The sequence below is a fragment of the Chiloscyllium plagiosum genome, chromosome 4 (assembly GCF_004010195.1).
Source record: "Chiloscyllium plagiosum isolate BGI_BamShark_2017 chromosome 4, ASM401019v2, whole genome shotgun sequence".
Lineage (NCBI taxonomy): Eukaryota > Metazoa > Chordata > Chondrichthyes > Orectolobiformes > Hemiscylliidae > Chiloscyllium > Chiloscyllium plagiosum.
This window is the reverse complement of record NC_057713.1, coordinates 113,459,972-113,474,379: the sequence shown is the minus strand read 5'-3', so window position 1 is coordinate 113,474,379 and position 14,408 is coordinate 113,459,972. Positions and strand designations below refer to the sequence as shown.

The 14,408-nt window shown below is 37.3% G+C and overlaps 1 protein-coding gene across 1 annotated transcript in view; it reads right to left on the bottom strand.

The window, feature by feature from the left end:
* Positions 1–14,408, bottom strand: part of rad21b (RAD21 cohesin complex component b) — a 52,017-nt gene that overhangs the window by 15,910 nt on the left and 21,699 nt on the right. The window contains exons 5-12 of the mRNA XM_043688995.1: positions 12,845–12,951; positions 11,670–11,876; positions 10,659–10,781; positions 10,405–10,527; positions 8,198–8,421; positions 6,272–6,431; positions 3,728–3,873; positions 2,976–3,131 (exon numbers count right to left, since the gene is read on the bottom strand). Of these exons, the coding sequence (XP_043544930.1) occupies positions 2,976–3,131; positions 3,728–3,873; positions 6,272–6,431; positions 8,198–8,421; positions 10,405–10,527; positions 10,659–10,781; positions 11,670–11,876; positions 12,845–12,951 (1,246 nt within the window). The remainder of the gene's footprint in view (positions 1–2,975; positions 3,132–3,727; positions 3,874–6,271; positions 6,432–8,197; positions 8,422–10,404; positions 10,528–10,658; positions 10,782–11,669; positions 11,877–12,844; positions 12,952–14,408) is intronic.

The window sequence follows — 14,408 nt, the reverse complement described above, 5'->3', positions numbered from 1 at the left end:
GTATATTGGGTCCAGGTCTATGTGTTTGTTGATGGAGTTTGTGGATGAATGCCATGCCTCTAGGAATTCCCTGGCTGTTCTCTGTTTGGCTTGCCCTATGATAGTAGTGTTGTCCCAGTCGAATTCATGTTGCTTGTTGTCTGCGTGTGTGGCTACTAAGGATAGCTGGTCGTGTCGTTTCGTGGCTAGTTGATGTTCATGTATGCGGATTGTTAGCTGTCTTCCTGTTTGTCCTATATTGTGTTTTGTGCAGTCCTTGCATGGTATTTTGTACGCTACATTAGCCACACACGCAGACAACAAGCAACATGAATTCGACTGGGACAACACTACTATCATAGGGCAAGCCAGACAGAGAACAGCCAGGGAATTCCTAGAGGCATGGCATTCATCCACAAACTCCATCAACAAACACATCGACCTGGACCCAATATACCAACCACTACTGCGGACAGCTGAAACTGACAACCGGAAGCGGCAGGGACAGACCACTATAAACACCGGAGGAAACATCAAAGAAGCGCTTCGCAGGAGGCTCCCAAGCACTGATGATGTCGCCTAACCAGGGGACGAAACGTTTGCAACAAAAACTTCCCAGCTCAGCGAACAGAACCACAACAACGAGCACCCGAGCTACAAATCTTCTCACAAACTTTCAAATATATTTATTCAGAAATGAACTTGAATTATAAATATATTTTGAAGGATTAAAAGACAAGTGAGCACACATCATCATTAAAATTTTCAGTGCTGATATTCTACTGCTGACATCATTCCTTGTCCCTTATGGCTGCTTTGCTCATCATTGAGATTCTTCTCACTCAGCACCACACAAGTGTGCAAATCACCTCTGGTGATCCTAGTCAGATAGCCAATGGAAATGTCCATTTTTCATTAGCAATAATGAATCGCATTTTGCTAACAAAATGCTGTTGTTATTTTGCATTTTAGTTAGAAATGTGATCACAGTATACACAAAAAATATACAAACTTGTGAAATTCAACTGTTTTGCAGGAATTTGGAGATCCATTTTAATGTTACTTTTAACTACAAAACATTTAACAAGGTTTTAATGCCAAGACACAGATTTTTAATCAGTAAGGGAATCAAGAGTGATGGGGAGAAGAAAAGCAGGAAAGTGGAGTTAAGCTTTATCAGATCAGTCATAATTTCATTGAATGGCAGAGCAGCCTCAATAGGCTGAATGGCTTCCTGCTGCTCCTCCAACTTATGGCCTTAATATTGTTCATACATACCACAGAGTTGGCCGTTAACTCTGACTGCAGTCCCTTAAGATACTAGTGTCATCAGTTTACAAAAAGGAAATCTTATTGTGAACAACCTGCCTATTTCCCAGAGTGACTGTCACCCATTCTTTTTTGACCTCGAGAGCCTAAAGCTGCAGTGCGACCATGTCTTTGAACTCACTATCAGCAAACCACAGTGCAGCACCACTCAACCTCAGAAACCCAGAGCTCAAGTTTCTGCAGTTGACAGCACTTCCTGCACAAGTGATCATCTTGAAAACTGCTAAGGTTCATGATTCCATTCCATTTGACTTCTGTTACATGAACTTCATTCTCCTTTGGATTACTTATTTTATTCATATCAGTCCTTTCTTATATTCCTGATGTTTTACAATTAAATCCAAGCATAGATAAATCTTTTTAAAAATGTTTTTTCTAATTTACACCAAGTTAAAGACGTCCCAAACAGCAGTTTCTCGTTCAATGAACTTTCTGAAATGGGCAAAAGAAAAATAAATGTGCCTCCTCCCTGCCTCACCAAACTCCCCAATCAGCAGAGCTTACTCTTTGCAACAAGCGCCTTTCCCCCTCAATATCAAATTCCCATTTTGAGCCAAATTCCCAGATACATACATTCATTCTGCTTCTGTCTCATTCAGACAAAGTCTCCATCACACTTTAAATGAACTCTTATTAACAATCAGTGGACTGGAGATGAATGGAATCTATTTTCATTTGATGTCTACGCGCTTGAGGATCTGAAACCTGAATACAGGTTGAGTTAACTAGTTGTTATCAGGAACAACCACTTAACGTGCTCTTACTAACTTAGGTGGCAATAAAGTGGCTTCTTAATGCAAATATGACAACAAAATGGCTTCTCGGCTGCAAACTGACAATTCTGCTAAAAGCTGTGTAAAATGGCTTTTTAACCCTGTTATAGCTGCATAATTAACTAACCACAGGCTGTCTCAACAAAGACTAGCAGACAATGCTTCCTTTACAGCACAGAAATAACTAGACTAGATAGGACATTACTGGCCATCCTAACTGACCTTCAAGTGCATGTGCAAAGACTCTGTTCGTGAGATAAGAGTGGCTTGAGTGTTGGAAAACAAAAGTGATTCCAGGAAATATTGGGCTGAGATGCTGTCAATAAAGCTATTTCGTTAATTGATTGGTAATTGCCTGAATGTACTATACGATTATGGCCTGTAACTTTCTTTAAGAAAAGGATGAAAATGTCTTTTTTTTTAAAAGCAATGTGCGCAGTTCTTCTGAGGAACATGGAAATGTTTAACCTCCATCTTCCTGAACGATCTGTGCCCGGCCGTATGTGAAACAAAATATGAAGTCTTAAAGGACCAAATCGATTGAATGTTTATTGACTGATCACAGTACAGAGACACCCCCCCCCCCCCGGACCAAGCCAGAAGTATTTGATTAGTATCTGACTTCCGTATGAACCAAGTGCAGATAGTAGGCACAGAAAGGACAGACCTGTTTTTGTGAAACAGCTCAGATGCTTACTGTCATCATTCACTCATGAACTGTACACAGCATCAGATGGTGAATCAATGACTTCAGAAAAAAATAAGGAAAGACAAATAAAAGGATAAATCATCCTACAAATTTTGCTAAAAATATTTTGTGGCAAAAGTAATTTGAGCCAATTTACTCGGAATAGCTAGTTAAAAAATATATCAATCAAATAACTGTATCCCCACCTCCTCTTCCTCTTCTTCATCTTTTTCTTTCTTCTCTGGTAGAATAGCAAGTTCTGGAACAAGGTCAGTGATGTGCAGTTGTTCCTCTGGAGGAAGCTCTACTGGTGGAATTTGCAGCTCTTGTTCTTGCTGCTGTGGCTGTTGTTGCTCATCTTGCTGCAGTAATGACAAAAAGTTAAAATGTCAGATACACATGACTCCAACAGAGTTAGAGGAGCAGGAATGAAAGTTTCAGTATCAACCAGCAACACCAGAGGCCAAAATAAGTCACTTTTTTTCCCCCCCAAGGAGGAAACTGTTTTTCTCTCGAGGAGAAAGCAATACTTAATTATCATATTGAACTGAAGCCCAAGATCAAGTTTAAGAATTATAAAGGATACAACTTCCCAACAGCAGCACAGAACAGACTATATGATTCCTTCATTTTGACATGAAGCAAAGATATTTGTGTTGTCTAATATTATTGTTTCACCAAGGGACAGAAAGGAAAAGGTAGCAAACATTCCTCTCATCTTATTGAATACCTCCAGTTTTAAATTAGGAACGAAGTGCCTACTTCTATTAATGACAATAAAACCCATTATATAGCAGACATAATTTGTGGCACCCAAGTATTCGTGTGCTGTCTGGCTGTAATAGCTACATTTTGAAACTTAATATACCACTTTGATTTTATTTAACATTTTGCATGAAAATACCAATGATTTGTAAAATGCAAGAATTAAAGAATTATTTTTTTAAAAATTACTCACAGGTACTGTGGGTTCAGATTCCATTTCCTTTGATTTGCGTTTAACGACTCTCTGTGGTGGCGGCATAATGGACTCATCTAGTGCAGTTCTACTGCTTTCCAATATGGATTCCTGTAGACGACTAGGCTCTTCCAAGATAGGTTCATCTAAATTTCAAAAGCATCAATAATTCTGATTTACGCAGTTAAGCACTTGTTTTGTTAAACAAATTCAATTTCACATGAAAGCCATCTTGTGATATTTTCTTCAAATCGGAAAAACCCCATATGATGGAGAAGCGCAATTATATAGCATAAATAAAAACTCTTAACACAATCCTTTTGTATCCATGCAACTCAAACGAGCACAGGCACAACTATAGGCTGGGAGAGACCTGGCATACTATTTGCATTGTACAATTTTCCGTTAGGCTACTGAGGACTGATTGAAATGAAAAAAGAAGTAAATCAGGATTACAATGTGCACACCCAGACATTTCTTGTAACCAGTGTTTTAAGCGATTGTCCATTTGGACATGAACCAAATCAGAGACCTTTCCTTTGTAGTGTTATTTTCCAAGTGAATTCGTGCTTTCATACTATAATTAGTAAAATTAATTAAATTACTTCTTGAATCAGTTATTAATAATGTCCAGGTGTAACAAACATGAGTCCATATGTTCTTTTTCAGCTCTTGCCTGTTTCTTTTCCCAGTTTTTTTTTGTTGATTCAACTAAACTTACTAGACTCGAACAAGTTTTAATAATCCTTTCTCAGTCCAATGTAATTCATAAGTGTACTAGCAAATAGTTATCCTGTAGAGCAGACAAACTGCATATAGACTGTGCAGATTATATGCATTAGAGATTTTATACCATTCTTCCAAACAAACTGGCCCTCTAATGTATGAAACACTGACTTATGTCTTACTACCATGCTTGCATGAGGCAAATTTTTGATGATGACAATCCCAGATTTTGTTTTACTCAAATTGTGTGGCGAAGACGTTCCAACCTTTCCGGTAAATATACTAATGCTGAAATACACATGGCGCTTTGTCAAGCGAATATAGCAGTTTTGTTAACTGTTTTGAGTTTTTCCAACATTTCCATTTTTGAGATCCACATTTAAAGTTCTTTAAAAACACACTTTACATCAATTCATTTTCAAATACTGAAACATGGAAGCCATATTCAAGGTTCCTCGGTGACTCTCATCAATTGCCTACAGTTTAAGGTACGTATTTGTTCTTGGGGTACACTGTAGTTTTGCCATCTATTCGTATTAAGGCTCTCCAAATTGAACTAGATTATTTATAAAATTGAAAAATCTCTTAAAAATCAGGTCAGAGCAAATCTTCAAATGACAGTACTAAGTGAATTAGTTTTGCCATTAGATAACAAACATTTAGGTGTGTACATTGCAATTACGATTCCAATGAACAACATTCCAGACACAATGGTGTCAAAAGAATCATTCACAATTGCCTAATCAATACAGCAATGCTTTACAAATATATGCAGATTTCAAGCAATTCTTTGCAAATAATATTAACTGGACATATTTTTATGGTGACCAGGAAGCAGCCATGGAAAAGACAAAAGACTTGCACAACAGGGATTTATTAACAGAAGCAGAAGAATATTGGGCAGTTTCTGATCATTCATTGACTTTCAAGTCAAACCAGTATGTCATCAATCGAGCATTTATATTGTGGTTGCACACAGGTAAAGAAATTAATTAGGCAATTCAATAGATATAAAGAGCATGCAAATATACAGTCGACTGAGAACTTAGTGTCAGGGTGAAACATGGCTGAAGCACTAAGAGTTAAGAGAAACATACTGAAAATAAGCTTAATTCAGAACAGCTTAGACCTATAGGACGCGAGATATATTTAGCTACTCAAAGGGACAAAACCATAGCAATATATGTAAAGTAGAAACTCTTAATGCTGCAGAGAAATAATTACTGCAAATGGGAATTTGCTTCCATTTTCAAGGGACATGGTTACTGCTCATTGGCGTAGCAGCAACTTGATTAGCCTTATAATGTAAGGTGTTTGCCCCAATTGACGAACGTCTTATCTTCTAATGAAACATCAATTTTGTAAGTATGGTTATGTAACAAACTGTATGTGTGACTAATAAGCCTAACTAATAAGGTGTATAAGTAATTAAGTTTTTGTTAGTTAAACAGTCTCTCTTGAGCTGTGTCCCCTATATATAAGAATAAAGTCTTTGCCTTGTTTAGATCTTTAACCCCTGTTGAATTGAAACAGTGCAACAGGAAGCACTTCAAAACGATATTTGGTTGCAACTCAAAATAAATTCTGAATGAGTTTACGTTAATACTACTATGTACATTCAGAATGGATTTCAACACTTTCATATTTGAGGTGACTCAAAAGGGACACACAGCTGATTAGGAATATAATTACTTGGCAAAACCAAATTTCCATGGCAAGTTACAATAATCTCAAATCCAAATGCTATATGAAGGCAAAATAAAGGCAGTAATACAGTGAAACTGCATTGATGAGAGATATAAGCAACTGAGCTCGTACCAATTATGTCACGCTGCTGCTGTTGTGGATGCTGCTCCTCCCTTGGCACTTCTGGATTTTCAATCTCTTTCAGGAATTGTTCCAAGTTGTCTGCTTCACCTCCTTTTCTCTTTTTTCTTAGCTCATCTGGAACAATTGGCGTGAGGCAGCGCGTAAAAAGCTACGCAAAAAATAAAGTACAAGTTCACAATTAAAATTATTTATTATTGTCTGGTGTTGAGTTACACATGTTCTTAAAACTAAAGCAGCTTCTATTGCTTAATACATCAAGAGACACAAAATCCATGACAGTTTAATATCCTAAATATGACTTCTGAACAAAAAAAATGTATAGTGTTTTTGAAATGTAGGTAAAGAAACTGTTAAAATGGAACTTAAGTATCTTTTGCACAAAGAAGTTTTGCATTCAACTATAGACCGGTGAGCCCAACATCGGTGGTGGGCAAGTTGCTGGAGAGAATCCTGAGGGACAGGATTTACATTTACTTAGTAAGGCAAGGCCTGATTAGGGATAGTCAGCATGGCGTTTTGTGTGGCAAGTCATGTCTCACAAATTTGATTTGAGTTTTTTGAAAAAGTAACAAAGAGGATTGATGAGGGCAAAGCGATGGACATGATCTATATGGACTTCAGTAAGGTATTCGCCATGGGAGACTGGTTAGCAAGGTTAGATCTCATAGAATACAAGAAGACCTAGCCATTTGGTTACAGAACTAGCTCAAAGGTAGAAGATAGAGGGTGGTGGTAGAGGATTACTTTTCAGACTGGAGGCTTGTGACTAGTGGTGTGCCACAAGGATCGGTGCTGGATCCACTGCTTTGCGTCATTTACATAAATGATTTAGATGTGAACATAGGAGGTATAATTAGGAGGTTTGCAGATGATACCAAAATTGGAGGTGTTGTGGACAGCGAAGGAGGTAACCACAGATTACAACGGGATCATGATCAGATGGGCCAATGGGCTGAGGATTGCAAATGGAGTTTAATTTAGTTAAATGGGAGGTGCTGCATTTTGGAAAAATAAATTAAAAGCAGGACACTTAATGGTAAGGTCCTAGGGAATGTGCTGAACAAAGGGACCTTAGCGTGCAGGTTCATAGTTCTTTGAAAGTGGAGTTTCAGGTAGATAGGGTAGTGAAAAAGACCTTTGGTAGGATTCCCTTTATTGATCAGTGCATTGAGTATCAGTGTTGAAATGTCAGGTTGTGGCTGTACAGTACATTGATGAGGCCACTTTCAGAATACTGCATTCAAATCTGGTCGGGAGGTCATGTTGCGGCCGTACAGGGCATTGGTTAGGCCAATTTTGGAATATTGCATGCAATTCTGGTCTCCTTCCTATCAGAAGGATGTTGTGAAACTTGAAAGGGCTCAGAAAAGATTTACAAGGATGTTGGGAGATTTGAGCTACAGGGAGGGGCTAGATAGGCTGGGGCTATTTTCCCTGGAGTGTCGGAAGCTGAGGGGTGACCTTATAGAGGTTTATAAAATCATGACAGGCATGGATAGGATAAATACAGAAAGACTTTTCCCTGTGGTGGGGAAGTCGAGAACTAGAGGGCAAAGGTTTAGGGTGAGAGGGGAAAGAAATAAAAGAGACCTAAGTGGCAACATTTTCACGCAGAGGGTGGTGCGTGTATGGAATGAGCTGCCAGAGGAAGTGGTGGAGGCTGGTACAATTACAATATTTAAAAGGCATGCAGATGGGTGTACGAACAGGAAAGGTTTAGAGGGACGTGGGCCATCCTGGCAAATGGGACTAGATTAGGTTAGGAAAATTGGTCGGCATGGACAAGTTGGACTGAAGAATCTGTTTCCGTGCTGTACATCTCTGACTCTGTGACTAAAAGTTGTTGAAAAGTTATAATATCTCAAAATTATGCCCTCTGTAATCAAAACACAGACATTTAAACAATTCAGTTACCTTAAGCAACCTGTTATTCCAAAGAGGCTGAGCTGGAAGTGAGAACAATTTCTCCACACCACCGGTTTCTTTCCACATCATAAGTTTCTTGGTAGGTGGTGCAAGATCCAACGTAGTTACAATGTCAGAGTAGTCACTTAACTGTGCCCGAATTGTTTTACTGTCCAGTTCTTTTACACTATCAACAATCAGTTTCCGCTTTCTTTTGGCTTTTGTTTCCTTAACTGCAATAAATCATTCCAATTTAAGTTTCTGTACAAAAAGGCCTAAAACTGCAAGTCAACAAAGCACGACCAAATTGGTCAGTAGAACTATAATTTATTTCTCAGCTGTTGATTTGATATTAAATCTAATGAAGCCCTCCACAAATATAAAACAAAACAGAACCTAAAAGTCACGATACAGTTTCCTCCAACAATGTAAAGGATTCAAATTGAGACAAAGATGCATCACTGGGAGCTGGTGAGTGTGACAATCTTAAACATAATTTGTTAAAAATCTGAAGTCTAGCTTCTTTTTGCAATTTAACAATTAACTAAATATTATATTTTAAGTTATATTTTATTGCAGCCTAATTAAGTCTATTCAAGGTCTACACAGGCTTTTTTTTGCGTATTTTTAAACTATGGATTGAAACGAGAAAGAACTGTTTGAAATCCAGGAACTACAAGGATGGCTGCATGTTTTGACAGTAAAGAATTTGACATCTATTGTGAATGCTGTTTGTTCAACTGTGGGTTCCAGCAATGTGCATACGAACTGCAGCCAAGAAGTTGTTTACAAGTGAAGTTGATTGGCTTGTAGACCAATTATCAATGACAAAAAGTCCTTTAACTACCAACAAGGTAATTGGTTGTCAGACAGCTGAATAGCTTTGAATGTGAGTCAAAGTCTGAAGAAGGGTCACTAAACCTAAAATGTTGACTTTATCTCTCTATAGATGCTGCTAACCTGCTGAGTTACCCCATCTATTTCTGATTTATTACAGAGAGACGCTAGTCAGACCAAAAACGAAATTAGTCTCCAGCCCACAAAAACTCTTGGTTTTTTGCAGCAACTCACATTAAACCTGAAGGAAAACAGCTCATCTTTTCTTCAGCAGATGCTGCAAGTTGTCTCTTTCATGAATGAAGTAGCCACCCTGTACCTCTTTTGAACTCGTGGAATCATTCAGTAAAAGGTTGATGAAAGAACTTGGATCAGCAAAAACCAGCTAAACAGATCTTGTGAACAAAGACTATGGAAATGCTTTTTCAGATTTACCTCACCCATGTGTTTTCCCCCCTCCCCATTTATATTTGTGTACAAGTGTGCGTCAGGAGAAGTTTATAAGGGGATTCGAGTTTTAATCTGTTGATTTTAGTTATTTAATTTAATAATTTACCTGCAGCTAGAATCTAATGACCTGTTAAAACTAATGATTCTTGTTAAGTCCAGAAACCTAGGCAGTGTTTTCTACCAATCTGGATCTAAAAATCAGGTAGTTTGCAGATTTTGCATATTTCTTTTAAAAAAATTCAACTTTTGTGATGACTCTAAGAATATTGAAGCTTGATTTCCAGCACACTACCCTAGTGAGTCATGACACATCATTATGAAAATGGACAAAAATAGAACAACAGGATGAAAATGCCTAAATTAATTGACTTAATTGAAGTGTACAAAATAAGATTGCTTGGGACATCTGGTCCCCATCCTAAAGTTAGGAGCACAATTTTGAGGCTAAAATGGTTAGGGGGACTTGAGACAAACGAAGGGTGATGGGTGCCTGGAACTCACTGCTCTGCTTGATGGTTAAGGCAGAAACCTTCAACAATTTAAAAGGAACCTGGCTCTGCACCCGCAGCACTGCAACCTGCAAGGCTATGAACCAGGTGCTGGAAAGTAGGATTAAAGTGGGTAGCTAGTTTACACAGCCAGAGCAGAGATAATGGGGTGAATGGTCTCTTTCTGTGGTGTAACCTTTCTGGAGTATCTATCACATGTATACAACAGAATATGCTGATTAAAGAACGATGCTGATATTGTGAAAATTCATGGTTTCTATTTCCTGTATCACTGCAGTATTGCTAATTGCTATTAACACCGGTATATCATGATCATGAACACTAAAATTTATTGTTAGAAACATTAATCTTGGGATTTGTTCCTCTGGTTTTGATATTTTACCTCCTTATGATAGCACAGCTCTTAAAGAAAGAACTCACCAGTTATATCAATTGGCTCCAAAGCAAATGCTTCTTCTTCATTTGGTACTAAAGTTGTCTGATCAGTCATTGTCGGTAGAGGTTCAACTGGATCATCAGAATCCGGACTGTCTGGCCCACCCACTGGTTAAAAATGAAGTTTTAAACTCTTAATTTTCATATTCGTAGTGCATCAAAAATACTGTCAAAATAATTCAAGTTCTGTTTATGCATTGCGTAAGGATTAAAAGATCAAAAGAATTCTCAATACTCACTGGACATAACATCATCTTCATCATCATTATGAATAGGTTCCTCTGGCATTAAAACTCCTCCATCAGGTAGCACCGGCGGATCATCAAAAATACCACCATCATCATGACTTAAAAGTTTGTCATCTGGTGAGAAAACATTTTTGAATCAATTTGAGAAATTAAAAACAAGTATATGTTAAAACAAAACTTCTGATAAATGAAATTGTGCAATTTTGAAGCTGGGACAGGAACAAAGACCCTTGGGAGATTCCTATACACACATAATGAGAAGTAAATATGGGGTGTTCAGCTTTATAAATAAAGGCACAGTATGAAAGTAAGGAAACTGCAATAAGTTCGAAATTGCTGATTGGGCCTAACACTTTAGAAAGCATGGTCTGGCAGATGAAATGTACTGGAATGCTAAACGAAATAAAAGTAACTAAGGGGAAAACAGATTTGACTGGAACAAGTTTCTCTAATCAAGGATACAAATTTATGAGGATTGGTAAAAGAACCACAAGTAACAAGAGGACAATTTTTGAAATTCTTAGTCTAATACGATGGACAAGATGGGCAAAACTGAAAGGACAGCTTTCGAAAGGGATGCAATAGTTCGCTAGTGTATGAGGAAACAATGGGTGTCTGGTATTAATAGCTTTTCTGAAGAACAAGCTTATGGGCAAAATGACTTATGGGCACCTTCTATACTGTTTATCCAATAAAATCAAAGCACTGCCAATGGAAATAAATGCTTGAAACATTTCATTGTCACATTTGATATTATACTTTGGTCAAAAAACAGTGTTGCTGGACTTGGACACTCATTCAGAGGAGCTAAAACCAGCTACAAATGAAAGCTATCTCCAATTGAACTGCAAGTAAAATTGGGAATATATGAGTGTCCTTCAAAATATATTTAAAACTAAACATGCTCTGGACAGTGTTCCTCATTTTAATTAGTTTGGTTTTCTGGAATATTCACAATTTCTACATGTACTTATTACATGAAGTGAAGAATTAAAGACATACCAAGAATTCCACCATCAATTCCATCTCCAAATCCATCATTTTTGAGGGGATCGTCATACGCCAAATGGTTACTTTTCTCAGCCAGCTGGGCTGTGGTGTTTTGCACTGGCTCCAACAACAGATTAGAATCACTGGTGCTTCCCATTATATCCTCTTCAAATGTGCTGCCTTCTCGCATGATCTCACGATCATCAACACCAAAATCACCTTCACACAGGATGAAAATTCCACATCATCCATAAAATTTTAATATCACAGTATCAAATCATTATCTTAAACTGATAAATTGATGAAACAGGGCAACCAGAACTGGGCACAGGAATTGGCAGTATAAGCCATGTACCCATGAATGCAATCCCTGGCAGTCACTGGAAGGAGGATTTCAGCATGACATTTCAGGGCTGCATTAGTCCAAAGGCTCACTATGAAGCTTGTGCAGAGTATCCCTGCATGGTTATACTCATGATAAGAGGTTTCAACAGAATAATTATTTTAAACAATAGACTGAACATAATCTCGACTGGTCAACTGTTGCTTCTTATCATGCTTCTGATATTTAGCGGGAGATGTACTGGTGCATTGACTTCAGGTTAACACAAAACTGTAGTGCTGATCACATCATTGAGCTGAAAGAGTTTGTCTGAAATTAAGTAAATCTGACCCATTTTGAGCTAAAGCCTTTCGGTTGGCATAATTCCCAAAATTAAATATCTGGAAACAAGGTGGGTTGGAGCCACAAATAGAAGTTTCCATTTTAACCCCTCCCAAACATGCTTCTTACTTGACAAATGGTATTAAAAATCAAAACTAAAATATTTACCCTTCCCAATCTACCCTGTCTCGTCAACACAAATGTACATCCGTAGCAAAGTTATCAAGTCACCAGCTATACAATAGCTGAAAGACAAAAGTGCTGTACCAACTATTCAGCTTATTTTTAATGATTTAAAAATGAAAATTTCCATTTGTGGTATTATTATGAAGCAGTTAATGGATATGAAATAAATGGGTTAACAACTGAAACAGCAATTAATGAAACTCTGGCATTACCACTAACTTCTACTGCTAACAAAAGCAATGCTACTGACTGAATTCATACTATTATTAGAAGAATGAAGTTATGAAGGAAAAATTCAGAAATGTCTCTATGTTTAGGGGCAAATCTCAATTCTCACCAAAGTCATTGTCCTGAAGTAAAGTTATGTTGCCCACTTCCTCTCGCATCGTGATCTCTTCCACTCTACTCTGATTCAAGGTAAACTGTTGAGCCACATCAATATCACTAGAAAACAGATTATTATTGATTCCGTTAAGCAAAGATCTGAAGTTATACAAATCAAACTTATCTGACAAAAACTGAAGACAACTTAAAAAAAAAATGAAATCTTACACCAAATGTGATTGGTGTAAATTTATACTTATCTTTACAGATATAATTCTGGGCAAATTAAAAAATGGGAGCGCTCACAAATAATAATCACAAATCTCTTACTCCAAAAAGATTAACATCCAAAATATTTAGATATCACAACTATCCCTGAACATTAAGTAGTAAAGAAAAAGTAATACCAACAAAATGTCAAATAGTTTATTCATGGGTGAATTACTCAGGAAATTAACTGACATGCACAAGTCTAGCTCTCATGCACACTCTGGGATGCTGAAAGAAATCACATAGAAATCATCTGATACTGCCAAACTTCATTTCACATGGCCATGTAGCAGTGAGGCTAACAAAAAGAATTCAGATACTGTTTGTGGTAAATATTAACAAATTTCTCGAGTGAGAATCTTCGGCTATTAATGCCACAGAGAGTGATGTCACTGATTGCTAATTTATATGGATGAAGTTCAAGCTTATATTCTTTAAAATCGGTAATTATAAATTTTTAAAGATTATACCAATCATACATTACACAGATTTATTCTTTGTGCATTTGAACAAAGTACAATTTCTATATTTGTACACTTTAATTTGAAAATTCCGGAATGATCTTTTCCATATTAATATTTAAGCGTAATGAATACAAAACATAACTAAGCATTTTACAAATTTGTAAATGAACAGAACTATTTTGTGCTCCATCAGCTAGCCACAGCTGCAGTTATGTTGATCGTCATAGCAACATATATTTTGAAAGCTGCACGAAGCTGAAGTTGTAGGAGTTAACATCATCATGCTTCCACTAAAATAAACAATTCCAGACAGACAGTCAAGAGGGAAAGACTAAAATTCCATGATGCTACTTTTGCATAGTACCCAATATTTCGGTTGTGCATTTATTCTCCATGAGATTTAAAGATGCAGATCACAACCTCACGGTTGGGAGGCATACTTGGAAAACTATGACTTTTCTCAGCCAAACATATGCCTGAGACAGTCACTATGCACCAGAAGTAAAACAGGGCAACCGCAACAGCTCAACAAACTTATACAGTATATGCTCAGCCTTTACTACACTGATTGCACATGTGATATCAGCTTGCTTTTGTCATCCTGAATTAAGCAGCAAGAGGAAAAGAAAACTAGGATTTTTCACTCTGATCACAATCCAGCAGCTGTATGCCCGTTTGTGCTGAAACTGAAGCAGGATAAAATCAGATTTATATGCAATGCCATGTTTCAATATCCCGCCATGATGTCATCTTTCAAATGGGTAATGACCTACTTGGCAAGATAATGCACTTATTAATGCACAAGGAAACATTTTCAAGTATGGAGTCAATGCCATTATTAAG